At 37.2% G+C, this 27,362-nt stretch overlaps 1 protein-coding gene across 2 annotated transcripts in view; it reads left to right on the top strand.

Annotated features, from left to right (window-relative positions):
* HBS1 (translation elongation factor EF-1alpha (GTPase) HBS1) overlaps positions 1-25,902 on the top strand; it is a 41,643-nt gene extending 15,741 nt beyond the window's left edge. For both annotated transcript variants that reach the window (XM_071657851.1, XM_071657850.1), the window contains exons 3-15: positions 533-645; positions 838-909; positions 2,360-2,552; positions 4,705-4,920; positions 7,047-7,188; positions 8,747-8,885; positions 11,175-11,281; positions 12,097-12,326; positions 14,305-14,538; positions 17,798-17,971; positions 19,378-19,577; positions 22,504-22,749; positions 24,805-25,902. In XM_071657851.1, coding sequence (XP_071513952.1) covers positions 533-645; positions 838-909; positions 2,360-2,552; positions 4,705-4,920; positions 7,047-7,188; positions 8,747-8,885; positions 11,175-11,281; positions 12,097-12,326; positions 14,305-14,538; positions 17,798-17,971; positions 19,378-19,577; positions 22,504-22,749; positions 24,805-24,816 — 2,078 coding nt within the window. In that variant the 3' untranslated portion in view covers positions 24,817-25,902. The remainder of the gene's footprint in view (positions 1-532; positions 646-837; positions 910-2,359; positions 2,553-4,704; positions 4,921-7,046; positions 7,189-8,746; positions 8,886-11,174; positions 11,282-12,096; positions 12,327-14,304; positions 14,539-17,797; positions 17,972-19,377; positions 19,578-22,503; positions 22,750-24,804) is intronic.
* The last annotated feature ends 1,460 nt before the right edge of the window (positions 25,903-27,362 follow it).

The raw sequence follows: 27,362 nt of genomic DNA, 5'->3' as shown, positions 1-27,362 counted from the left end.
CAGGTACATCATATATTGATATGAGAAAAAAATGCTTATCATATATTTGTTAATGATGCACAGGTGATATTGTAAAGAAGGTGAATCCTTGCTTTCTAGTAAGTCATCTTTTATTTTGAAAAATAGAGATAGAAAATTTCAAATATGAATCTGAAGCTTCTTGTTTATTCTTTTTCTTTCTTATTGATATTCTGTCACATTCCATACTAACCATTAATGATTGATGAGTCATGTAGCCCTTAATTACATCCCCAGGGGATGATAGGTATTATCGACAATTCTGGTTGTTTATATGCATTGATTTTTATTGTATACAATTGCTGTGCTTACTTAGTGAAAATGTAATTTTGGAGAACTTTGATCACTTTATATCTAACAATGTTTTCATGTGGTTTTTAAGTATACGTGTTACAGCATTGTTATAGAATGCAAGTGATGCAGAGCTGCTATTTCTTTCTTTTTTTGTAGTTAATAACCTAGTTCTAAAAGACTGATTTTTAGGTGTGATATCAACAGGGATCTATTATTTCAGAACAGTATCTCTATAGCAGAAGCCGAGACAATGCTCATGGATTTGGTTTATACTTTCCAACTGGAGAGGATATAAAGGAAGAAGAAGAAGCAGTTGATGGAAACTCTGAAAAGGTAAGAGCATAGAGTGTAATTAAATAAGTTAATTATTCAGTATTCCAGTAGTCTTCAACTGTACAGCTGGTTGGCTATGCAGAAACTTTTCATCTGATTGAGCCCCAGTTGCATAATGGGTGCAGGTGTTTAGGGTAAGAAATAAGATGTCTAGTCTAGATTGAAGAAAAGAATGTTTTTCTTATTTTTCAGTTAGGAGCCTTAGACAGAAGTCGGCATGATTCCTCAAGTTATAAGAAGCCACCTTTATCCCCTGAGGATGAGGTAAGTACAGGATCTGATTGGTGTATTTTCAAATGCATAATCTGGACTTTTGTTTGCAAGCTTCATAAAAGTAAAATAGAAGTACAGTTTGGCCCTGGTGAACACCAGGGTTGCATTTCTGAAAAGTGCAAATTCAAGTGAAGTAATTAATAGCAATATCCATTTTTCTTGTGGAAACCCATGTTAGTTATTGTACATTCTGGGACCTAACTTTTAGCATTTTGTTTAATGAAAGACAAAATGAATTTTGAAATGTTTTGAAATGGTTTGGGCACATGGAGAGAATGAGTGAGGAGAGATTGACCAAGAGGATATATGTGTCGGAGGTGGAGGGAACGAGGAGAAGAGGGAGACCAAATTGGAGGTGGAAAGATGGAGTGAAAAAGATTTTGTGTGATCGGGGCCTGAACATGCAGGAGGGTGAAAGGAGGGCAAGAAATAGAGTGAATTGGAGTCATGTGGTATACAGGGGTTGACGTGCTGTCAGTGGATTGAAGCAAGGCATGTGAAGCGTCTGGGGTAAACCATGGAAAGCTGTGTAGGTATGTATATTTGCGTGTGTGGACGTGTGTATGTACATGTGTATGGGGGGGGGGCCATTTCTTTCGTCTGTTTCCTTGCGCTACCTCGCAAACGCGGGAGACAGCGACAAAGTATAAAAAAAAAAAAAAAAAAAAAAATGAATTGATAAGCAGTACACACATGTACATGTATTTAATGTTATTTTACATAGAGTTCAGTGTAAGTAGCATGAACACTCTCCAGAGATGGTTGTGAAGCTTACTTGTAGAAGTGGTTTGAGATAGATGAAAGAGCTGGATCGTCCTCCTCTCCATCTGCAGGGGAAACGATGTATAGACTCTTGTGGCCTCTCTTGCTATATCGGTATGATCTTCTGTTCAGGGCTTTACATTTAACAGTCATTGCCTTCCATTCATTGCTACCCCATCACAAGAAAATAGTGTTGAACTGTGTTGCACACCTACTTTAAACAGGATCAGATTTTTCCTAAACCAAATTAGTGCCCAAGTTTCTCAACTGTCTTCAAACTAGCCCACTTTAAGTGGGACTATTTATGTTTGATCATAAGAAATACTAAAAGTGACATCATTATTTAGGTAAATAGTTGAAGTAATTTAATGAGATGGAAGGATAGATTGAATGAATGTATTGTGTGAGAACTTTTAGTTATGATGATGTAATCATATGTAGTTAGATATCCCTTTGAAAATTTTGTTTCCATTTTCTTTTTAAGAAGTACATAGATTTTCAGTTTGTGAAATCATTTGTGTTATTAATGTATTAATGTTTTTCCTTCGTTCTTAAATGATAATCTAAAGCAAGCATTGAACTAGTAGAGCTTATGTCAGATTCAGGGTGTTATTGACTGCAAAAAGAGATAGTGTCTTTTACCTTGTTTTGAATTAAGATAGTGGACCATTATTTGCAGGTTCGATTAGCATCAGTATTAGATGAGCTTCAAAATATTTTTGGTGACCAGTACAGTGAAAGAGAACTGACACAGACAGTTATCACCCACAAATTTGAGCTTGATGCATCTGTGAATGCTCTACTGAACAAAACCTCATCATCCTCTACAGCACAATCTCTACCACAGAGACAGAAACGGGCTAGAGATAGAGGTAAGCAAAGGAAGTTCTTGCTCTTTGGTTATTTTGGTAGCACTGGTGTATTCATCAGAAATATATGCAATTTGATAGAAAGCATACCTCTGTCAGTTGACTTACCAACTCATCTTTTGACTCCTCCCACTGTTATTCTTCTTTGTTTCATACTAGTACAGTAAATTCTGTGTAAGTCATTTCTGTGTACTCTCTCCATCTGTTTACACTGATCTTTTCTGTCCAGCATGTCTTTCAACTAGAACTACCTTGATAGGATTTTCTTCAGATTTTCCGCAGTCTTATTTGCCATTTCCCAGATGTATGTATGTAATTATTTTATTCATTCATGATTGCCAGACCACTTTCTTGAATATGGCCCTTGTATGACCCAGGATCTCCCAGATGCTTCTGCAGTCCAAGGCTGCATTTCTTTCAGTAGCAGGAAAGTGAAGAATTCCTTTGGAGTAAGTTCTTTGCAGCCTTGGGATACAGGAGTCCATGGAAAAAGGTCTTGGGTAAAACTAGTACTCTTTCATAGAAATTGGTCTTTATGTATTATTATTATATTTGATCGCCATTTCCTGTGCCAGCGAGGTAGTGCCAGGAAACAGGCAAAGAATGGCCCATCCACTCATATACACATATATACACAAACACCCATATATGCGCATATGCAAATACATATGTGTATATTTATATATACATATATGCAGACATACACACATGAACATGTTCATACTTGCCTTCAGTCCATTCCCGGCGCCAATTCACCCCACGGGAAACAGCATCATTGCCCCCTCCTCAGCAAGGTAGCGCCAGGAAAACAGACAAAAAAGGCCAGTTTCATTCACACTCAGTCTCTAGCTGTTATGTGTAATGCACCAAAACCACAGCTCCTTATCCACATCCAGGCCCCACAGACCATTCCATGGTTTACCCAGACTTTTCACATGCCCTGTTTCAGTCTATTGATAGCATGTCGAGCCCAACATACCACGTTGTTCCAGTTCACTCTGTTGCGTGCCTTTCACCCCCCAGAATGCTTAGGCCCCTACCACTCGGAATCTTTTTCATAACATCCTTGCACCTCCAATTTGGTCTCGTGCTTCTCCTTGTTCCCTCCACCTTTGACACTTATATCCTCTTTGTCAACCTTTCCTCTCCTATTCTCTTCATATGTCCAAACCATTCACCACACTCTCTTCTGCTCTCTCAACTGTACTCTTTTTATTACCACACATCTCTCTTACCCTTTCATTACTTACTCGATAGATAGATAGATATGCATTATTGGACTCTACTTGCTTATAGTTATACCACAAGCAAGAAGCCTGCTTCAAGGTTGTACCATCATCAGTAGACAGAAAGAACAGACTTGTCAAGGACCTTCTTGCTCCAGAGGAGTCAGTCTTTTCCTTTGCTTCTGAGTGGAATGCAGGCCTTGATGCTGCAAGAACCACATTAAAGAGGTCCTAAGCTGTATAGTGATAGTATATGTAGATAGATAGCATCATGAATAGTCAGCTGAGCCTGAAAGGAAACTTTCTTAAGTCCTTCCTCTAATCGTACTCCTGAAAATTATATACTGCAAGATAGGTCTGTTTTCACCTCTCTGCTCATGCCCTTTTTAGTCACTTTTAGCAACACCCAGGAGATATATGGGTGATATTCTCCATTTATGTATATACATATGTATGTGGGTGGGTTGGGCCATGCTTTGTCTATTTCCTTGCGCTACCTCGCTGACATGGGAGACAGCGATTAAGTATGATATTAAAAATGACTTTCCCTGTCACCTCCAGGAACTGGTGACGTAGCCTTTGAGAATGAATCCTCACATAGCTCCTTACTTTGTTCCCATTTTTAGAAAATGATATTACAGGAGGAAAGGATGTCAAGGTCCCCCTACTCCCACCCATTAGTCACCTTATACAGCACACAAAACACATCAGTACCAAGAAAATGAAACGGTGAAAACTCTGGTGCTGTTTATGACTAGATTTGATTCACTTTTGCATTGGTAATTAACTCATGATAATTCATGTTTATTTAAGAAGAACTTTCTCAGTAATCATATCACTTTTATTTAATCCAATCAGTTTGCATGCTTTGGAAGATATACCCATTATTTTACTAAATAAGAAAAATCTCATTCACTGTTTACTTTCAGGACCTCTAACAGCATCAGAAGGTGTTCAGCAGCTTACATTGTCTCAAAATCAGCATGAAGAATATAAGAATGAATTGGCACAAAATTTTCATAAAGCTTCACCACAAGTGTCTAAGGTACCAAGTAAAATTTCAACTCCTGTGGTTGTGACTACACCAGCAAGAAGTGGTGGCACTCCACGAGTGGTGCGTGGCTTTGAAGTTCACAATGCAGAAGGTCAGTACTGTTAAAGTTGTATGCTTTTACCCTTGGTATGGAGGCACATCATGCCTTCACTGAAAAAAAAAACACTTATATACACACACACACTGTTTAGCTGTTCAGTTAAAAAGAAAGATGAACCAGGTTGAGAATTCATTGACTTGTGGACAGGGAAGTTTAGAAGGAGCAATTTCATCAATGGATCAACGATGCAGAGCACAAAAGTTGATGGAGAGGAACAACGACCTGCAAATATGGTTACACAGGAAATTGAGTAAAGTTGTAAAAGGATATTTTGTACTGTTAGTGATGTTGCAACTAAGGAAGTTGATGGGCTAGTTGATAGAATTTTTAGAAAAGTACAGTCACTTGTCAGTTAAGGAGCAGCTTAGTCATTGGGAAGAACTGTAGAGAATAATGTAAGGGTATATGAGGGTACCCCAATGCCCTATTTAGACTGTTTTTTAGTCTTGAAAAACAAGGTAAGGACAAGAGTTAAATGACCTCACAGATGGATAATGGTAGTGGAGTCATAGTTATGAACAGTATTGATAACAGTAATATGATGATAGACTTTTTGAATGAGAAATATACATAGAGAAAACCCCCTGGATTCACTTAGGTTGAGGCAGGAAGGTGTAATTGGGAGACAAGAAAGATACTTTATAATACAGAAAGAGGCAAGAAACTGATAGGTATGTTACTTTATAATACAGGAAGAGGCAAGAAACTGATAGGTATGTTGGAGGTAGCACCATTTCCACCTCATATGAGAGGCTGATGAAGGATGAGAGGATGCATGTGCCCAGTTAGAAGGGCTTGAAATATGTTTGTGGTCGTAGGACCCAAAAGAGACAGAAGTAGTGAAATTATAGTGAGAGGGATCAGAAGCAAAAAATAGATAAAGTGTGTTGAAAGAATGTTTGTTATGGTAATGAATTCATGTTAGATATTTGATTATCTCTTCCAGATCATAAAGGAGGGAATAAGAAAAGACTTAATCAGTCCTTGTGGTGTACATTGATGGAATTCAAGGTGTGGATGTGAGGAGAGCAGTGCTTTATAGCTGGAAATCAAATAGTTAAAAAATTGTACATATTGCTGAAATTCAGGGAAATATGCAAAACGTAACAGCAAAGTTATAAAGGGTAGAGAAACTTGAACCAAATGGCATCCAATTTTGGAGATTCAAGAGCAAAGAGGCAAGCAGTGGGAGTTTATACAAAACAGTAACTGCAAATGCCACCCATGGAGCGGAGATGATGTTAAATATTAATGTGATAGATCTGATAGTGTTAAGGGGTAGCAGCTGGGTTCCAGAGAGATGATCAGAGAAGGGAGTGGAGAGCTGGTGTTTCATAGATTTGAAACTGCAAGTTAGATTTGCATATTGACAGGACTTTTCATCTCCATAGATGGAGTGAAGCTCAGATGTTACACCAAAACTTAGACAAGTGAACAAGAAAAGCTGCTGAAATAGCATATATCTTCGTGGAAGATTCCTTGAATGCCCAGGTGGGCTTTCTAATGTGGTCTTAGGTAGCTAGGTAAGTAGCACTACATAATTGGTCATTTAGAACAGCAACACAATCAGGTGTGATTTTGGAGGCTCATATCATGGACAGATGTTCACATCAAAGTTGGGCCTTAATTGAAAAAAAAGAGGGTTAACGAGTGCGAAAAGAACAGATTAGGAAAAGTATGATGAGAATATTGGAGGAAATTGAAAACCCATCTCTTAAAATTGGCTAGGTTACAGTTGTTCATGTGTTAGGAAAGATATGAGAAGGTTAATTAAAAAGTTTATTATTAAAAGTAGTAAAAAGATTCATTTGTCAAAGCATAGATAAACTGGGGGGTACAGTTCCATGAAGGAGGCGATCTTTGAGGTAAACAGAGATATGAGTTCGTATTTGCCTATACAAAGAACATAATAGAAACAGAAAGAAAGAAACTAGAAGGTATAGAGGAAGAATGTGTATAAGAAGGTTGAGATATGTAAATATGGATCTGACTGTGATATATGGAGTAAATTTTATGTAGTCTGCCTTGCTGTATAGGAGGAAGTTGTGTATTAATTTGCTATTGATTCTCTGATCAGGGATTATCTATGTAGTGTAACTTTAAATTCCCCCTTCCAGATGGCATAGCAGCAGAAAACAACCTTAATCAACCTGAACAGGACTCTAAACGATCACGTTCTAATACCCCTGTGCGTGGATATAAAGACAGAGAGAAGGATAAGGATAAAGATACATCTACTTTGGGAAAAACTCCTGCTAAGTAAATATTTTATTTTACTTGTTATTCCTTTACCAGTAGGATAGAGTGCTGGCAAAAACTTCCAAGTAGATAATTCATCGTACTTTTAACCTTTACCATTGGGATGTTATGATGGTCATATGTGGTCTAATATTAATCAACTGCATGCCTTCTGCATCCTTATCCTTTGCAACCAGCCATCCAGATTTCTGATCTACCACCTTTAGCTGTCATCCTCACCAGTCATTAGTTTTTACACCAGCACTGAACACATTACATACCCATTCTGATAACTCTACTGCTAACCTTCCAACCCACACGACCACCAAAAAACTAAACCATGTTAAGGTTATTTCAGCAAGAAAACCAAGCAGAATGCTGTGATAGATATCTTTAATCTGGAATGAAAATCCAGTGTAATTGTCTGAAATATCTTTAATCTGGAATAAAATCCCAGTGTAACTGTCTGTTGCTTTACCTTTACTAACAATTGATTGCAAAATTGTTTGCCAGTGCAATCTAGTTGCACAAAAATCAAGAAATCATAGGTGCTCCACTCATGAAAACTGCTCAGTTTTTTCATCCTCTTCTCTTTGTAAGTGACTGTGTAATGCAGAGTGATATGTGTAGTCATTTATGGAAAGTAGATTTGTAATATTGTACAAAACATACTTATTTTCAGTAGTGTATGGTCTCATATAAAGCAGTCAAGGAAAACCTTGGAAATGTTATGAGACTTGTTGTGGATAAGGGGATCTGATTTTGGTGTAGTAGCTCACAACATGGAAAATAGCAAACAAGTATGATACTGGGATGGACACAGCAGTGGATATAAGCATGGAAGCTAAAGTAAGCCATAGGATTGGTGAAGGAGCTGAGGTCGTAGGTGTGTTAAAGGATATGTGGAAAGAAAGGTCACTGACTGTGACGACAAAGATGTGTGTGTTTGATGGTTTAGCAGTCTCGACAGTGTTGTATACATGCGAGGTGTGGCCCTTAGATGATAAAGTACAGAAATGAGTGGTTATGTTGGAAATTAAATGTTTGAGGACAATAAGTGCTGTGAGGACAGATGACATTAAAAAAATGATACGGCAGGGGAGGGATGTAGACATAAGATGAGTGTGGATGAGAGAGCTGATGAGGGTGTGTTGAAATGGTGTAGACATATGAAGAGGATGACTAAGAGGGAATACCTGTTGGTAGAGGAGAGAACACGGAAGGAAACCAGAGGGAGGGGAAGGATAGGGTGAAAGATACTTTGAGTGCATAGGGTCTAAGCTTGATGGGGTGTGAAATGCTCATGGGATAGAGTGAATTGGAGTAATGTGGTACACAGGGTGATGTTCAGTGAGTGGACTAAACCGGGGCAAATGAAGCAGTTAGGAGAAACGACAAAAAAGTCTGTGGGGTTTGGTTGTGGATAGGGGGCTTTGGTTTTGGTGCATTAAACATGACAGCTAGAGAGTGAATATGAGTGAATGAGGCCATTCTTTGTTCCTGATGCAACCTCACTAAATGGGAAATGGGGAACAAGTATGAAAAAGAGAATTAATATTATCATTATCATTTTTTACAGAATCAGGGACAAGCATGTGGATGTTTTGTCTGAATACAAGGATCAGAGAGGGAGTGCGAAGGAGCTTCTTAACTTGGTAGTTGTAGGTCATGTTGATGCTGGCAAGTCAACACTAATGGGTCATCTCTTGTATCTTCAGGTAAGCATCACAACACACTTCCAGGTATACCCTCCACAGTCTTGCCATTCATACAAGATGTATAATTATTATTAGAATTGCATTTTTCAGATTTTTGGGTCTTTCATTTAGTATAATCTGTCTTGAAATAATGCTAAAACCACCTCCCTTTAATTACCTTGCTTAGGTTTTCATCTCTGATTGGGGAAGATTTTAGGGAACTTAGAAATTTACTGTTAGATACTAATGATGTTGAAAAGCTTTAACATTGTACTTTGATGATAGTGTCATGATCAGAAGATTTTTATTAGCTTGGGAACTTTACCCTTATGTTATGGCTGATATAGTTTGTATTATATTTACAGTTCCGGATATTTGTTCAGTTGTTTATCAAACTCTATCCAGTAAAAGTCAGATTCTCTAGGCAAGTTTTCATTTCTTTCTTTATCTCTCTATATGTTTATCAACATATTTTTTTCATACTTGATCACCATTTCCCAAATTAGTGAGGTAGCACCCGGAACACACAGACAGAGACCTCATCTGCTCACATCCTTTATCTATCTGTTGTGTATATTGCATAAAATCTACAGCGTTGTGTATATTGCATAAAATCTACAGCTTCCTTTTTACAACAGGGCCCCACAGACCTTTCTGTGGTCTACCCCAGACACATTCCCTGGCTCAGTCCATTCACAGCCCGTCAACCCCTGCATATAACATCATTCCATTTCACTCTATTGCATGCATGTTTGTGGCCATGATTGCTCAAAATTTTTTTCACTCCATCCTTCCATCTCGAATTTGTCCTTCCAGCTCTTGTTCCCTCCACTTCTGACACACACAACTTTGTCAACCTTTCCTCACTCATTCTCTCCATATTACCAAACCATTCCTGCACGCCCTCTTCAGCTATTTCAATCATAAATCTTTTTTTTATTACTACACATCTCTCTTACTCTTTTATACTTACTCGATCAAGCCACCTCACACCACATACTGTCCTCATACTTTTCATTTCCAACAAATCCACCCACCTCTGCACAGCTTTATTTATAACCCATGCCTCGTATCCATATAATTTTTTGGGACTTCTATAATTTCAAACATGTTTTTCATCCTATATGTCATTCTTGATTTTATTGAATGGATCAGGTAGTTACTGTGTAGCTTTTGAGAATTAATCAAACACATTTTCATACCCATGCCCAGTGTGTTAAAATGGAAGATGGACTTGCATACCTACGTATGTGTTCCATGCTTTTTCACTTTGAACACTTCGTTGATTTATAAAGCAAAACCAGCATCTCAGTTCATATCATATCTGTATACATAATGTTTAATTAACATCTGTCATCTTTATATGCATAATGGTTCCATTACATTTGATTTCCACTCATCCTCTGAGATCTTTATTGCGATATCCTTGGCACCAGTCACTCTCTACATCTGTTCATCTTTTCTCTGTGCTACATCTCCTACTTGCATGTTTTGCTCTTCAGTCCTCCTACATCTTTTCATAACCAGCCTATCATTTATCCTGTATTCTACATTGCCATACCATTCTAGATGATATTCCATTACATCCTCTTTGATGATTTTATTACACCACGTAATCTTCTTAAACCTTCATTCTTTATCCTGTTTATCCTCATAATACCGACAATACTATGCAAGTTACCCATCTATGTTGCTTTTATTTTTTGTCCTAACGTTTATAGACTTAGGTGTCACATCCGTGCATTGGAGTTGCATGAGTATCATGAAAGCTTCTTTAATCTACATTTAGATTTTTCCCACTCAGCGGAGGTTTCATTGTTTTCAATTTTCTCTCTTGCCTCTTTTCTTTTATTTTTTTACCATTACCTTCCAGAACTCAAACCCATCCTCAGTTTCCAGTTCTTCACCATAAAAACTGATAAGACATTGTGATTTCCCTTTCCCTGCATGAAATAGGATCTTACTTTTTTACTTTTTTCACAGTTGCTGGATAGAATGATGAGCCATTTCAATGATTTATGTAGGAGGAAGCACTACTGTCTAACGCATAAGATTTATCCTTACACTTTGGGTAGAGCAGCTTAAATTGAATGTTCTGTCATGTAGTGCTAGTTTGGAGGAAAAATTCATTTATGAACTGACATTTGTTTGTATGGGGTAATATGGAGGTCATTGTAAAATTCATGTACTTGATATTTTGACACACTTTCCAATGAAGCACCTAGGGAAGGTATAAGAGCTGCTATTGCTCCAGCATGTTCTTGTTTGTGTTCAGAAAAGCTTCAGCATAAAATAGATTTTCACTTTCAGGGTAGTGTGGGACAGAGAACTATGCACAAGTATGAACAAGAGAGCAAGAAAGTTGGCAAACAGTCCTTCATGTATGCATGGGTGCTGGATGATACTGATGAAGAGAGGTAGGTATCTTATATGTTATTCTCAAAGGTATGTATTTCGTATCTCCTTTCTATATCAACATCACTCTTTATTCTTGGAATGTCCAAATGTGCAGAAACCTTTGATAAAGACAGTGAAGAGGGGATATAGAACAGGTAATGAGATGACATCAGATGCTAGAATAAATTTAGGGAGTGAATGTTAGAAGCATTTGTTACATTTTGCCACAGGGTTGTTTCAGCCCAGGAACCCTTAGAAATATCTTGGATTTTTTTTGGTTTGAAACCTTCTAACCCCAACTTCACGGGTGGCATAAATGTTTTCACATGTTAACCATCTGTTAGGCACTTTGGCCAAAGTCTGCCTTCCAACCAATCTGCAAGAACACACACCCCGTGCAAGTTAAATGAAAACTTAATTACACAATACATCATAGTCTAGCTAGTCAGACAAGGATAATTACTAATGTCATTCTGGTAGAAACTGCATAAAAAACAATGAAATGCAGTGTACTAGAGCTTTAAAGGTAAAAAAAAGTAATGTGGCAGATCATTACATAAATAAGATTATTTTATATTTTTTCCATTTCAGTTGCTGATCATTTTGTGGTATATTTTCTCTGGTAGTGTTTTGCTTTGCTACAGTGGTGGTCACCATTTAAAAAGTGAAATGACTGTGGTATTACAATATATAGTTTGTAATGTTATCTTAATGTATTACTTCTGTATATGAAATTATTTCTTTGCATTCATTGCTTCGCTTTTGTGGAAGATTTTATCATTCCATGGAATGGTCATTTTGTTTCATTTACTAGGTTATTTCCCTTTTTTTTCAGATCACGTGGAATTACAGTAGATATTGCTCAGAGAATGTTTGAGTCAGAAACCAAAATTATAACACTCCTTGATGCTCCAGGTCATAGAGACTTTATCCCTAATATGATCACAGGAGCAGCAAGAGCTGATGTTGCCATTCTTGTTGTTGATGCATCCACTGGGGAATTTGAAGCAGGATTTGAAAGCGGGGGTCAGACAAGGGAACATGCCATTCTTATACGATCTCTTGGTAAGTTGAATTTTTTGGTACTGTGAGGCCAGTAGCTTTATTTCAAAGATATATTTAAGCTGCTGTGTCACTGTAAGTGATCTAGAACTCGCTTTGAAGAATTTCTGTGAAAAATACTTGGAGACTGAATTGCTTGTGGCATTTATGGATTATAAGATGTTTTCAAACTCTGACTGCATGATATTACACCGCAAGTGAAAAGCCAAGTGGTATGTGAAAAGCCAAGTGGATGTATCATCTAAGCTGATGAAACAGATCACTCTTTCGTGAAAGAATTTCTTGCATTAAAGGAGTCCATCTGTAAATGCTGTTGAATTTAGTGCAGCCTTTAGTGCAGGATTCCCCATTTAAAAGGGTCTTTGTGTAACACTGGGATCCTTTTAAAAAAAAGGTCATTGGGCGCGAGAAAACAGCTTTGTAATGTTGGAGAGGATAAGTGAAGAAAAACTGACAAAGGGGATATATTTGTCAGAAGTGGAGTGAGCTAGGGATAAGGGAGACCAAGGAAGTAGGAGATAAAACAGTTGAATGGAGAAGTCTCGAGGATATTGGGGAATAAACATTCATGAGGGTGAGGCTGCATAGGATAGAATGAATCATATCTTTGTGGTATAAGGGTGCTGACTTACTGGTAGTGGACTGAACTAGGCCAGAGGAAATGGTCTAGGTAAATCATGGAATAATCTGAGGGGCTTGGATGTGGATGGTAAGTGCTAGTTTTCAATACAATATACATACATGTAGATTTGATATGTGCCAGTGAGCTGTTGAACTGCCACAGTAGGCAGTAGAAGCAGATTTAGAATACATTTTTACTTTCCTCTCCTTCTGTGAGGCTCCTGCATTGTTCAGAAAGCCAGCCACATCCACTGGGCAGGACCACAGGTCAGGAAGGAAGGTGATATTTTATGCATGTCTGTATGGATGAGTACATGACAGTTGAGGCCTAGTTTTCAGATTCTACATCACATTTTTAACCTTCGTCCTTACACTCAAGAATGTATAGATTACAGTGCTTATAATTTCATTGTTTTCTTGGAGGAAATCAGTATTTTATAAGAGATATGTTTTGAATTATTTTGATTGTAAATTTAAGGAATTTATTATTTTAACTTTTTGAAATATTGATTTTTTTTAATTCTATGAAGATATTTTGTCAAAGAAAAGAAAATCTGGTGATGATGACCTTTGTTGTTGATACTCCAGGTTAATCTAAATAATCAGTCAGTCAATCAAACATTATTACTTTGTATATTTAATCTATGGTTTCTGAAAATTCTTAATAGAAATTTACTTATTACTTAAAATTTGCTTCCATTTTCAGCCTCATGGTCTCATGTAGATATTTCATAGTCCTCTCTGTTTCAACCAGTGTTCATGAATTTTACCTCTGTACATAACGTACATAACTTGCTCTTTGCTAGTTTTCATGTTTTCATTGATTAGGATCCTACATCTCCCAAGACTGGGGCCTCCAGTTTTGCCAGCCAAGACTAAGGAATCTTTTCTTGGAAGCCTCTGAACTAATATTCTTTTTCTTAATACTCAGCCCTTCTCAAGACCTTGTTGCTTTTTTTTGCCTTTTATTTATTTATTCATTGTTTGGAACATCTTTATTATTTGAAAAATCAGGTGTTTATCAATCTTATATCAGAAAAGTTGTGAAAGAGAACCTGAAAAAAATGTGCTTGATTTAGTGAGATATGCTGAAGCAGTATTTTTTACTTACGTAGGTGCAGCAATGATCCACATCAGAAGAATGGCTTTTATATGATTGTCATTTGTGCATGAATTTATTGGAAAAAGTTAATGGTAATAGGTAGATAGACAGGTGTTTGAAGTATCTTATGGCTTCAATGATGCCCATCATGATTTATCATTGTTTGACATATCTTTTGAACCAATTCTTTAGGTTACTCTTGAGACATTTTGGAATTTTTTTTGTGGCTAAATGGCTCGTTTTTTTTTTTTTTTTCAGGTGTTTCACAGTTAGTTGTTTCAGTAAACAAATTAGATGCAGCTGAATGGAGGGAAGACCGGTTCAAAGATATAAAACGTAATCTGCAGCAGTTTCTCAAGACTGTTGGTTTCAAAGATGCCGATGTGGTGTACATTCCTTGTTCAGGTCTTACTGGAGAGAACCTTACCAAGCCCAGTACAGAAGATAAATTGTGTTCTTGGTATACTGGCCCAACATTACTACAAGCAATTGGTAAGTTGCAATGTCTTTTCCAGTCATATAGATTACTAGTAAGCTGTACAGATATGTTGTATTCCTGAATAGTTTTCTTGTAGGGAACTTGAACACATCACTTGTGGGTAAAATCTTTTTTGAAATTTTTGAAAATCCCATGCAGTGTATGTATTTTCTTTATTGTTTTGCACTTTATAGGAAGTTATCGATAAAGTAGCTTCCCTCTTGTATCACTTGTAGGATTGGATTACATATTGAACTAAAGTCTAAGAGAGATGATAGAGCACCAAACAAGCCAGTCTGTATAACCAGAAGTTAGATTTCCCGTAAATGCTTGTTATTGTGTAAGTGAACCCTTCATAATTCCTGTAGCCACACACCCATTCTTCTATTAGGGTGTTATTCTGTGTTAGGAGTCCAAAAGGTTTGTAGTACACAACCTTTGCTGTTATACCCAAGCTGTTTCCCATTTATAATTCTTTTTTATGGTAGCTGAGACAGCATGACAAATGAAGCCCTACTCTAGGCCATCTCATTAACACCATATATATTAATTTATTTATATATATTTATTTTGCTTTGTCGCTGTCTCCAGCGTTAGCGAGGTAGCGCAAGGAAACAGATGAAAGAATGGCCCAACCCACCCACATACACATGTATATACATACACGTCCACACACGCAAATATACATACCTATACAACTCAGTGTACATATATACACACACAGACATATACGTATATACACATGTACATAACTCATACTGTCTGCCTTTATTTATTCCCATCGCCACCCCACCACACATGGAATAACAACCCCCTCCCTCCTCATGTGTGCGAGGTAGCACTAGGAAAAGACAACAAAGGCCCCATTCGTTCACACTCAGTCTCTACCTGTCATGTAATAATGCACCGAAACCACAGCTCCCTTTCCACATCCAGGCCCCACAGAACTTTCCATGGTTTACCCCAGACGCTTCACATACCCTGTTTCAATCCATTGACAGCACGTCGACCCCGGTATACCACATCGTTCCAATTCACTCTATTCCTTGCACGCCTTTCACCCTCCTGCATGTTCAGGCCCCGATCACTCAAAATCTTTTTCACTCCATCTTTCCTCCTCCAATTTAGTCTCCCACTTCTCCTCGTCCCCTCCACCTCTGACACATATATCCTCTTGGTCAATCTTTCCTCACTCATTCTCTCCATGTGACCAAACCATTTCAAAACACCCTCTTCTGCTCTCTCAACCACACTCATTTTATTTCCACACATCTCTCTTACCCTTACATTACTTACTCGATCAAACCACCTCACACCACATATTGTCCTCAAACATCTCATTTCCAGCACATCCACCCTCCTGTGCACAACTCTATCCATAGCCCACGCCTCGCAACCATACAACATTGTTGGAACCACTATTCCTTCAAACATACCCATTTTTGCTTTCCGAGATAATGTTCTCGACTTCCAAACATTCTTCAAGGCTCCCAGAATTTTCGCCCCCTCCCCCACCCTATGATTCATTTCCTCTTCCATGGTTCCATCCGCTGCCAGATCCACTCCCAGATATCTAAAACACTTTAGTTCCTCCAGTTTTTCTCCATTCAAACTTACCTCCCAATCGACTTGACCCTCAACCCTACTGTACCTAATAACCTTGCTCTTATTCACATTTACTCTTAACTTTCTTTTTTCACACACTTTACCAAGCTCAGTCACCAGCTTCTGCAGTTTCTCACATGAATCAGCCACCAGCGTTGTATCATCAGCGAACAACAACTGACTCACTTCCCAAGCTCTCTCATCCACAACAGACTGCATACTTGCCCCTCTTTCCAAAACTCTTGCATTCACCTCCCTAACAACCCCATCCATAAACAAATTAAACAACCATGGAGACATCACACACCCCTGCCGCAAACCTACATTCACTGAGAACCAATCACTTTCCTCTCTTCCTACACGTACACATGCCTTACATCCTCGATAAAAACTTTTCACTGCTTCTAACAACTTGCCTCCCACACCATATATTCTTAATACCTTCCACAGAGCATCTCTATCAACTCTTTCATATGCCTTCTCCAGATCCATAAATGCTACATACAAATCCATTTGCTTTTCTAAGTATTTCTCATATACATTCTTCAAAGCAAACACCTGATCCACACATCCTCTACCACTTCTGAAACCACACTGCTCTTCCCCAATCTGATGCTCTGTACATGCCTTCACCCTCTCAACCAATACCCTCCCTTATAATTTACCAGGAATACTCAATATTTATTATTATTATTTTTATTGATTATACTTTATCGCTGTTTCCGGCATCAGTGAGGTAGCACCAGGAAATAGATGAAGAATGGCCCAACCACTTTTATACACATATATACACTTAAATGCCCATACATGCACATATACATACATACATATACATACCAACATACATACATATACAGACATATATGAACATGTACATATTCATACTTGCTTGCCTTCATCCATTCCTGGCACCACCCCACCCCGCAGGAAACAACTTCAGAGCAAGTAATGGTTGGTTCAGTAGATTTAAAAGAAGATATAGCTAAAAAAAAAAAAAAAAATAGCTTGCACAGTGTTAGAGTCACAGGTGAAGCAGCAAGTGCTGACAAAAGAGCTGCTGAGAAGATAAAAAATAAACCAGAGAGTTTGTTTTTGATAAACCGTAGTGTGAATTAAAAAAAATGTCAGTTCACACACCTAGTTAAACAAAAATGAGATATTCTCAGTAGAATTTGCATAAAGTAAAAAATAAAAATTCTGAAATATGAACTAAAGAATCATAAATAAAAGTTAAAAAGAAACTACAGAATTATAAATAAAGCTAGTTGAGAAAAATGAGATAATCATGATATAAATTGAGTAGGATAAAAGAACGCTGTACAGGTAAATGAATTCTACATGCCGTGCTGACATATATTCGACTTACGTCCATTTCGAGATCCAACTGGTAGCCAGAACAAATCGGCCGTATTTCAAGGATGGATGGTATATATATATATGTGTGTGTATATGTGAGGATAGGTCTTTCTTTGTTTCCTGGCGCTGCCTTACTAACATGGGGAACAGCGATCAAGTATGATAGAAAATAACAAAATTTTATTTACATATATAAAACAGGTTCTTTGATGATTTTCTTGTGGACAGTCAAGTTCTTAGTCATCTTACAGAATGTTCTAAAGAAACTTTATGCATGATTGCACATTTCCTCCCGTATCTATTGATTTTCAGATAAAATGAAAGTACCGGAACGAGGTATTTCACGACCAGTGAGGATGTGTGTGAGTGATGTATATAAAGGTCAGGGGTCTAACATGTGTGTTGGTGGAAGACTAGAAACTGGGTACATTCAGAGTAATGACCGATTACTCTTACTTCCACAAGGAGATTTACTTAATGTCAAAGGTAAGTATTTATTTTTTTTATTGCAGAAGTTTTTCCCTGTTCTGTTGGTGGCTCTTTATAAATCAGTGCTTTGTTTTGGTTACCATACTGTTCTGAATAATTAATCATGACTATCCTATTTATTTTATTTACCTTGATACTAAATTGAAAGTATTTTTACTCACATGGATAGTTTAGTCCAGAAATCTTTTTGAATTTGTATGCTTCTAAAAGATTTTAAAAGTTCCCCCAGAACTACTGCAAAAAAGCTCTCCACTCATTAGCTGTTTATCCACTATTTAGCCAAAGACTTGTGGAATTGCCAAAACCTACCAGAAAGTTGTAAAACTTGTTGTAGGTGTTTCTGCCTGGCAGACACTAGTCTGATCTTATACAGCAATTTACTTAGGTCAGTAGCCGTGTAAAAGCTTTAAGAGAATTCAAAGCTAACAGTTATTGCCATCAGCTGTTACAAAATGCAGCCTGGTGATAGACGTAAACTAAATCGTGTGGTTCTTCACTCTTGTCCACCAAAGAGTTCACATTATATACTTTATAATTATGAATCTCTGAAGAGAATAAAGGATTCTGCCACTGAACAGGCATTCATCAGTTAAGCTTCATCCATTACCTTGTTCTTGTTTGAGGTGGATGTGACTTCCAGTGAATTATATAACCAAAGTGAGCATCAACATTAGATAGGGAGTCACCTTTTGACTTGGTTGAGAATGGTAATGGAAATGCAGTGAGATTCTTAGGGCTAAATGAATCATTTTTGTATTTCATTTCACAATGCTGCTTTCTCCTTGGCCCCACACTTTATCCTGTTCTTCCTCATCAAATTCCAATCTACTTTACTCTTTTGAACCATGTCTTCTCTGTATTTATACCACATGCATCAATGTACATTTTTGTGTTAATGATATACATTTACAATAATCTGATTGACTAATGCACATATTTCATGTAAAATACTACATCATGATTATCAAGTCAAGTAGTGTAGTGTACTTCATACACTAAAAGCATAGCATTTCCTTTTGTTAACCCAAATTCTGTATTCTACTAAGGAAAATTTTCTCTTTGCCAAAGATTTGGTTTGCGAATGTTTATTTGAAGACTTAGGGTAATTTATTGTTCCTGATGTGTTCAGCTCCTATATGCAACAAAAATGTATTTCAGCTTTACAGGTAACTTTTTGTTTTCCCCAGAAAAAAATTACTATGAATCTTTACTCACTTTGTTATATTATGAGTACATCATAAGATGCCAGACCCCAAGCTGTTAATCTTGTTTATTCACATCCTGATAGGTTTATTGCATTTACATAATGTGTTTTTTGTATGAAGATAGTTACTTTTATTTTTCATTTAATTACTTTGATGAAAAAATTAAGTGCACATTTTTCTCCATCAATGATTTTGCAGGTGTGCAGGCAGATAGTAGCTCATCTTCTACAGCTTTTGCTGGTGACCATGTAACACTGACAGTTAGTGGTGTTGACCCTAATGTGCTTCATACTGGTGACTTTTTGTGTGATCCAGCCCATCCTATCCCACTTGCATCGCGAGTGCAGGCTCGTATTGTTGTGTTTAACATCATAGTTCCTCTGATTAAAGGAGCACAGGTTGGTAATAGATTTTAATTTAACGGTATGTACTAAATCTTTCAGACAGGACCATTATCCATGTTAGTTGGTCTTTTCCCTCATGATTTGAATTCAAGAAGGGATGCACATAACATAAACTAGATCATTCTTTTGCCAAAAAGAGTACTATCATCTTTAGATGATACAAGTTTTGCCTCGTAGCATAGTATCTTTTCTTGACTTATTTAGTCATATTTCTCCTTTTCCTTCCAGTATATTTTGAACTTTTCATCCTTTTGTTTAGTACTGCATTACTCTTTGTCCTTTAGCAAGGTAGTGTCATGAACAAACATTGGTCCATTGCAAAAATATCAGTCATGTAGATGAAAGTGAAAGTATCCTAAAAAAAGATCAAAATGTAGGGGATTATCTGGTCACATGCACCTGGCAGAGGGGAGTGTAAAAGAAAGGGGAGCTTTGAGAGAAGGTGAGTGCTACAACTTTGAAAACACTGTTGAGTTGTGTGCTGACAAAGGATTGGTAATTGAGAATACTTTGTTTAAAAAGATGCTAACATAAGTTTACATGAATTATTGGGGTTAGGGTCAGTAGATGTTATTGGATTATGTGCTAAGTACCATATATGAAAGGGAGAATGTTGGATGTGAATATGCAGAGAAGGGCAGCATGCGGTGTGTATTACCATTTCATGGTGGAAGTGAGTGTGAAAGTTTGTAGTGGTTTTAGGAAAAGAGAAAATGACATATGGGAAAAAGTGGTAAAAGTGATTGAGCATGGAAGAGAGGCCTCTGTGAGAGAGAAATTGAAGGATTTAATGAAGAATTGCATTGGGTGAAAGTAAATAAAACAAAAGATAAGGAGGTATTTAGGGAAGCAGCCCTTACACATGAAGTGTGTGGTATAGTGATGTGATGTAAGCATATGAGAAAGGTTAGTGAGTGATGGGAAGAACTCAGATTGCTTGTGAAAGAAAAGAGAGGTAGATTAATGGTATCTACAAGAGAAGAGTGAAAGTAGCAGGAGGTCAAGAGGAAGATATGGGAGCTGACAAGAAAAGGGAAATATGAGAGGTAGTATGAGAGAGCATCGGCAGACTTCAAGAAAAAAAAGAATGTTGAAAGAGTGTAGTATTCAGAAAACAAAAGAGCGAATGTGAGCAGTTGGAGATTTGAGTGCTGAGCATATTGAGACAAGATTGTATTTGGTGCATCTTTTTTTTTTGTTGTTGTGAAGATGTTGAATGCTAGTAGTTACAAGGCAGCCAGTAATTGTTCTGAGTGCTCTGTTTTGTGCAGTTTGCAGCTTCACCATGTTTGCTCTTTACAAGGTGGATGATCAGGTGGGTGATGCATAGTTTAGAGTACAGTGAATGAATTGTTTGTAGAGTATACTGAGGAATTCTTTTTCTTGCCAGATTTGCAACTGGCAAGTGTTGTATGGGAGTTTTGTTTGTCTGTCTCCTTTATTTTGTTTGTGTTGTGAGAAGTGATTTTAATGTGTGTTATGTGTGATGCCCAATATATTTGGTAGTTTTTTGAGTGCATTTGGTTGACCATTCAGGATGACACAAGTGCATGTTAGATTTGTCTGAATGGGATTTTAAACGGGTGACTGAGGACTTCTGTAGTCATGCAGAAATTTTATTGTAGGCAAGCTAGTGTTGTAACTGTGTAATGTAGTGTTCCATGTTTGTTGTTGCTTGGGTAGTGTTGGGGTGCTGTGATATGATTTAAAGGTCATCTGCATATGAGAGGACTTTCACATTGGCCCTGCAGGAGGTCACGTAAGAATGATTGAAGATGCTTTAGAACTCCATTATAGAGTTTCAGGGTCTGTTTGGATGTTTTCAATTGCTTTGTTGGTACTTATTGCCATTAACTGTGCTTGGAATGGGATGGCTGATTAAGCCATCCAGGATGAGTTATGTGAATCTTCAGTTATGTGGTGGTGGAGTAATTGTGTCTGTGGCTGTGCTGTGTTAGTGAGAGTAGGATAGTATGCTTGATAGTGATGATGATCAATTTTTTAGGAGTTTGGCTACTGAAGACAAGAGTGATACATTATTGGGCAGTAGGAGGAGGGGAATTAAGTGGTTTGGAGGATTTCACAATTGGTGCTATGTTAGCAAGTTTCCAGATGTTTGAGATTGTTTTGTGTAACCAGAAATGTTTGGAAATTTCCATAAGTGCATGGAAATATAGTGCATATAGGGCTTTTATAAAGAAAATACTTATTACTTTTGCCAAGGTGTCTGCAATCACTTTGTGTATGTTGACTCCATTTGTCTGTTAGGCTCGTGTGATCTTAAGTCATACTAAGGGTAAGGTTGTCAGTAGTGGGCTGGTGTGAAAGGGTTTTAAATCAGTGCAGTAGTTTAGGTGGCTTTGACAAGTATTCTCTGCTATTATATCTATCTGTCTGTATCTCTGATGCCTCATTCCTCCAGGAAACAATCCCATGATATTTTGGCCATGGTAGCAAAATCTCTTGGCTGTCTTGTGTAAACTCACTTTTGTAGCATGCTCCATTTTCCTTGCATCTTCTTGTGTCTTCTCCTGATATATTACCCCACTTTTTCATTCTAGGGTGCTGAGTGTTATCTCTTTACTCCGTTTCCCTCTTTCTCACAACTGTATATTAACTTGACAAACCCTGCACCCTGCACCATATCCATGTAACCAAATCATTCTTTTTAAGGTTTTGTTTAAACCATTCCATGACACCATACGATTTGTTATTTCATTTCTCGTACATCTTATATGTCCTGTACTGTACATGTTAACATTACATAGTTTATTCCTCTTGCTAACACTGCAGCCATCCAATTTAATGTGTGGTTAAATTTTTCATGATTTGATGCACTGTCTAGAATTCCATATTAGGTATACACAGGCAGTCTTAGACAATACAGTGAAGAAATAATCCTTTCTTTTTTTCCTTCAAGGTTGATTTCCATTATCAAGCAGTGACGGAACCAGCAAAAATCCGGAAATTAGTGTCCCAACTGCACAAGACTACTGGACAGATTGTCAAGAATAAACCACGAGCACTTGTTAAGAACACTGCTGCTGTGATAGAGTTGGAATTCACTCGACCTCTGTGTTTAGAGCTTTTCCGAGATAACAAGGAATTAGGACGTTTTATGCTTCGAACAGGAGGCTCCACTATTGCTGCTGGACTTGTTACACAAGTAAGTGAATACATGTTACAAATGGTACGGGAGGCTGGAAAGAGAGGTGTATGAAGGAGTTTGTGAGTGTCATGGGGTTATGTAATCATTTTATTTTTAGTTATTACCAACTGTCTGCACAAGGTTACATTATATGTGAAAAGTCTCCTTTGGCGAGGCTCTGTCACTGAGAGTACAGACTTGTCAAAGAACTTCATACTTAAAGGAGTCCACTCTTCCATGCTATTGGAAGAATTCCTGGATAACACCAGGACGACTTCTATGAAAGAAGTCATGAGGAAATTTTTCAACCTTGATCACTGTTTTCTGCAATAGCAAGTTAGCACCTGAAGTAGACAAAGAAGCACAGCATTCACTTACATCAGTTCTTTAGCTGTCATATGCTATGCACCAAAACCACATCCCCTTATCCACAATCAAGCCTCAGACTTTTCCAGTTTCCCTGGCCACTTCACACAACTTGGTTTAGTCCATTGACAGCTTGTTGACCCCCGTGTATTACATTGTTCCAGATCATTCTATCTCATGCATGCCTTTAACCCTTGTGCATGCTCAGTCCCTGATCACTGAAAATATTTTTCACCTCATCCTTCCATATCCAATTTGTTCTCCCCCTACTCCTTGTCCCTTCCACTTCTGACACGTATCTCCTCTATCTGTTCTGGCATTTACCATATGTTGGTTAAACCCACCCCACTTACTCTGAAATATGTTTTTGAAACATAAAACATGCATGAGTGAAACAAAACTTACTGGGCCCATACTTAGGAGCTTAAAAATGTGATATTATTATTATGAAACCCTTGGACCCTTTTTACGGAGCTTCTGCTGTTCAGGGTTGTTGTCCATGCAGGAGTAGGGTTAGTTTGGCTCTTCTGGGGTAAGGTGGGCCTCAAGAACACTTTACTCTTTTCCTTCTGAAGTTGATGATGCAACCTTGTCAGAGGTGACTTCATACTCACAGTGTCATGCCAACACCACAAAAGAAGATGAACATATCCAGTATGTACTACTGGATTTTTCCTAGATGTGGTTTTGCCACAGTTGAAAAGATACCTTCAGCAAGGTTTTATCATTGGACAAAAAGGAGTACAATCTCATCTAGTAACATTTCATTCCTGTGGAGTCCATCATTTCTCTGCTACTGGATGTAGCGTATCCTTGAAGCTGCAGCAGCTCTGATAAAAGGGTCTTAGGTTTAAAAGATTGAAAAAATCGACTATTACATCATGCTTCAGTGACTTTGGGTACATTATGTTTAATTCATTTTTGACATTATGAAATTAGCAATTTATTCCTACTCTTAAGGTACATATATCTGCTAATGTAAATATACATATTAAACAGTGCCTCAGCTTTAGGGGTCATTTTTAGGGTCATTTTGTAGGATGCAGATCTTGGCAGCTGTGAACCATAGCAAAGGGATGAATCTCTTAATATCTTACCGTATCCTTTAAAGAACATCATTGTCACCTATATTTCATTTTGAAATAGCCATTTAAATCATGCATTCAAGGTAATTGGATAGGGATTCTAAGTTCTTTTGAAACATTCACATTTTCATTGTATTGTCATAAGAGTTCTCTTCTTTCTAGAGTTACTTAAGATATCTTTCTTAATCGTCTGTAGGATTTAACTACTGTATGGGGATAGGGGAAAAAGAATACTTCCCACGTATTCCCTGCATGTCGTAGAAGGCGACTAAAAGGGGAGGGAGCAGGGGGCTGGAAATCCTCCCCTCTTTTTTTTTTTTTTTTTTTTTTTTTTTCCAAAAGAAGGAACAGAGAACGAGGCCAGGTGAGGATATTCCCTCAGAGGCCCAGTCCTCTGTTCTTAACACTACCTCGCAAATGCGGGAAATGGCGAATAGTATGAAAGAAGATGTTTAAATTTGTATTTCATAGGACTCAGGATTTCATTATTGATATCATCTGAACTGTCATGATTAAGGTTTGGTTTGAATTAAAGCAATATGTGTTTGCTAATTTGTTTTTATATGTGTATGTGTGTATATATATATATATATATATATATGTATATTTTTTTTTTTTTCAGATCCTGGCCTAGATACAGTTTAATGCTTTTTCTGATTCACCCAAAAGTGATAAAGACCTCCTTGGAATAAGAATATGGTTTTAAAAGTTGACATTTGCATACCATCAGCAAAAGACGTTAATTTCCAGTCCTTTACTGTACCCAACATTTTGGAAATTTTAAACTGCACCCACATAGGAATATCCTTATTTATGTCTTGTGGCCATGGTAAATTGACAAGATGTCCTTCAGTAAGTTGCAGGCGAGGCTTTTCTTCAGTATCTGAAATTTGGCATTAAATTTTTTATTCATTTGATGATGGGTTATCTTATAAATTTATTGCTGTTGCCTGTTCATGCAATTGTTATAAATTTGGAGGGTTAGGATTTTCTAGTAATGGTTTTAAATAATTTTTTAGCTTATTGTTTTCAGGATATTCTAAAGTAGATAATGTTATAGATATGAAGAAGACTGATAACTTTATATTAAAAATCATTAGATCAGTGCAACTACCTTTGCCTTTTATTTTTTGTAGGACTATGAAAATTGATATATTTCTCAGATAGTGTGAAAGATCACAAAGAGAATCTTATATATGAAATTTTTGATGAATGTAATAGAAACATCTGGACTTTCAAAGAAGTAATTTGCTCATATAGTTTATTGGATGACAGCAATGACTGGCTTTGGCATTTAGATTCAGTAGTGATAATGGAAGTTTTGTTAAAGTCATATTATAGGTGGTGGTGTAGTGCTGTTCCAGCATGAAGCTTGAATACTGGTTTACTTTGTGGCTATTACTATTCTTTCTCTTCAGTGGTGTGCATGGCCAGATTCTAAGTATTCAGTTATAAATAGTTAAGAATGAAAGATTAAACAGGAAAAAGTGAATATAGTTTTCTTATAACTTATTTCCTTCAATATTAATTCATCTTGATTATAAAAGATGGAAAAATATCATAGATTAATATATGAGATTTATTGTGTGATAATCCTCATGTAGTGTTGTTATTGTTTAACAACATGATAATATATTATGAGAGTGGTATGTGTTTTGTCTTTCCTTGTATTAATGACCCTCATTATCTGTACATGTTATTAAAGATATTTGCAAACGTTTTTGGCGTGATTTACTGTTTCATTTATATATTATTGACAGCAGTAATTTGCTAATGTAACATTTTTTTTATTTTTAGATTTCTGAGAAAATAGAACACATGGGGACATCAGTGAAGGGGACATATGATGACTTGGTAACAGGCAGTGATGAGGTGAAGAGAAGACAGAGTGAGTACTCTGAAGGATTATCGAATGAATTTGATGATAAGGTGGCAAATGTAGGGTATTTGGGTTGGGGAGGTATGCATAGCGAGTGAGTCATAGAAAATAATGTGGTGAAGAAGGATGATGTGAAAGCTTAAGCTGAAATATGGCTAGGTGGCTGAAGTTGAATTTCTCAAGAAACAGGGTGACTGTTTCTGATTGGTTAGTGAGGATTTTCATTATGTGTATGGATCAAAGGTAAGATGCCTGAGGACTGACAAAATACATTAATAGACAAGGGGGACAAAGATGAGTGTTTAAACTACAGTGGAACTACAGTGATGTTTTTTTAGTGTACCTGGAAAGTTGTACGGAAAAGTGATGATTGAGAAGGTGGTGGCATGCAAAGAGGATCAGAAAGGAGAGGAACAATTTGGTTTTGGAAATGGTAGAGGATGTGTGAATCACGTTTGATTGTTACAGTGTGTATGAGAAATAATGAAACATATATGTATGTGGCATTTATGGAACTTGAGAAATCATATGATGGGGCTGAAAGAGATGCCTTATGGAAGATGTTATGAGTGTATGGTGTGGCAGAAAAATTATTAGAAGCAGCGAGGAGTTTTTATCGAGAGTAAAGTGTATGTTAACAAGTAGATAAAGAATAGGGTGAGTGGTCTATGTGAATGCTGGTCTGTCAAATTTGTTTATGGATTTTTTGGTGAGGATGGCGAATGCAAAGGTCGAGATAACAGCTGATATGCAGTCTTTTGAGTTATTGAGGGGTGAATTGGTTGTTGCCTGCTGATGACAAGGCACAAGTGGCAGATTAGTAAGAAATCACAGAAATTGGTGTCTGAATTTGTTAGAGTATGTGAAAGGAAAGTTGAGAGTAATGGTGAATAAAAGCACAAACTTAGGACAAGACAGACAACAAAGACAAGGAGTTTTTGTAACATTTGTGGACCACAGATTATTCACAAACACCACTCAAAGGACAAATCAGATCACAGTGGCAGTACCCTTGAAATACAATTCATGAAAATGAAAAATTAAACAACATTCCTTCTGCCACAGAATATACAAGCATATTCAGAAATCTGCCACAAACCAATCAAAACCCTGCGCAGGAAAATCATGAAAAACCTTTAAGAATCTATCAAAACTACCGACCCACCCTTTCCTCCTAATAACACTTGCTAATATTACTATGAAGACTTAAGAACTCACTCCAACTGACCTTGACATTTCAAATTTCCATGTAAAGCACTTTGGCCCTATTGCAAATGAAGTTTACACATATCTTTAACTTC

The sequence above is a fragment of the Panulirus ornatus genome, chromosome 65, assembly GCF_036320965.1.
Source record: "Panulirus ornatus isolate Po-2019 chromosome 65, ASM3632096v1, whole genome shotgun sequence".
NCBI lineage: Eukaryota > Metazoa > Arthropoda > Malacostraca > Decapoda > Palinuridae > Panulirus > Panulirus ornatus.
This window is presented reverse-complemented; position numbering and strand designations above follow the sequence as displayed.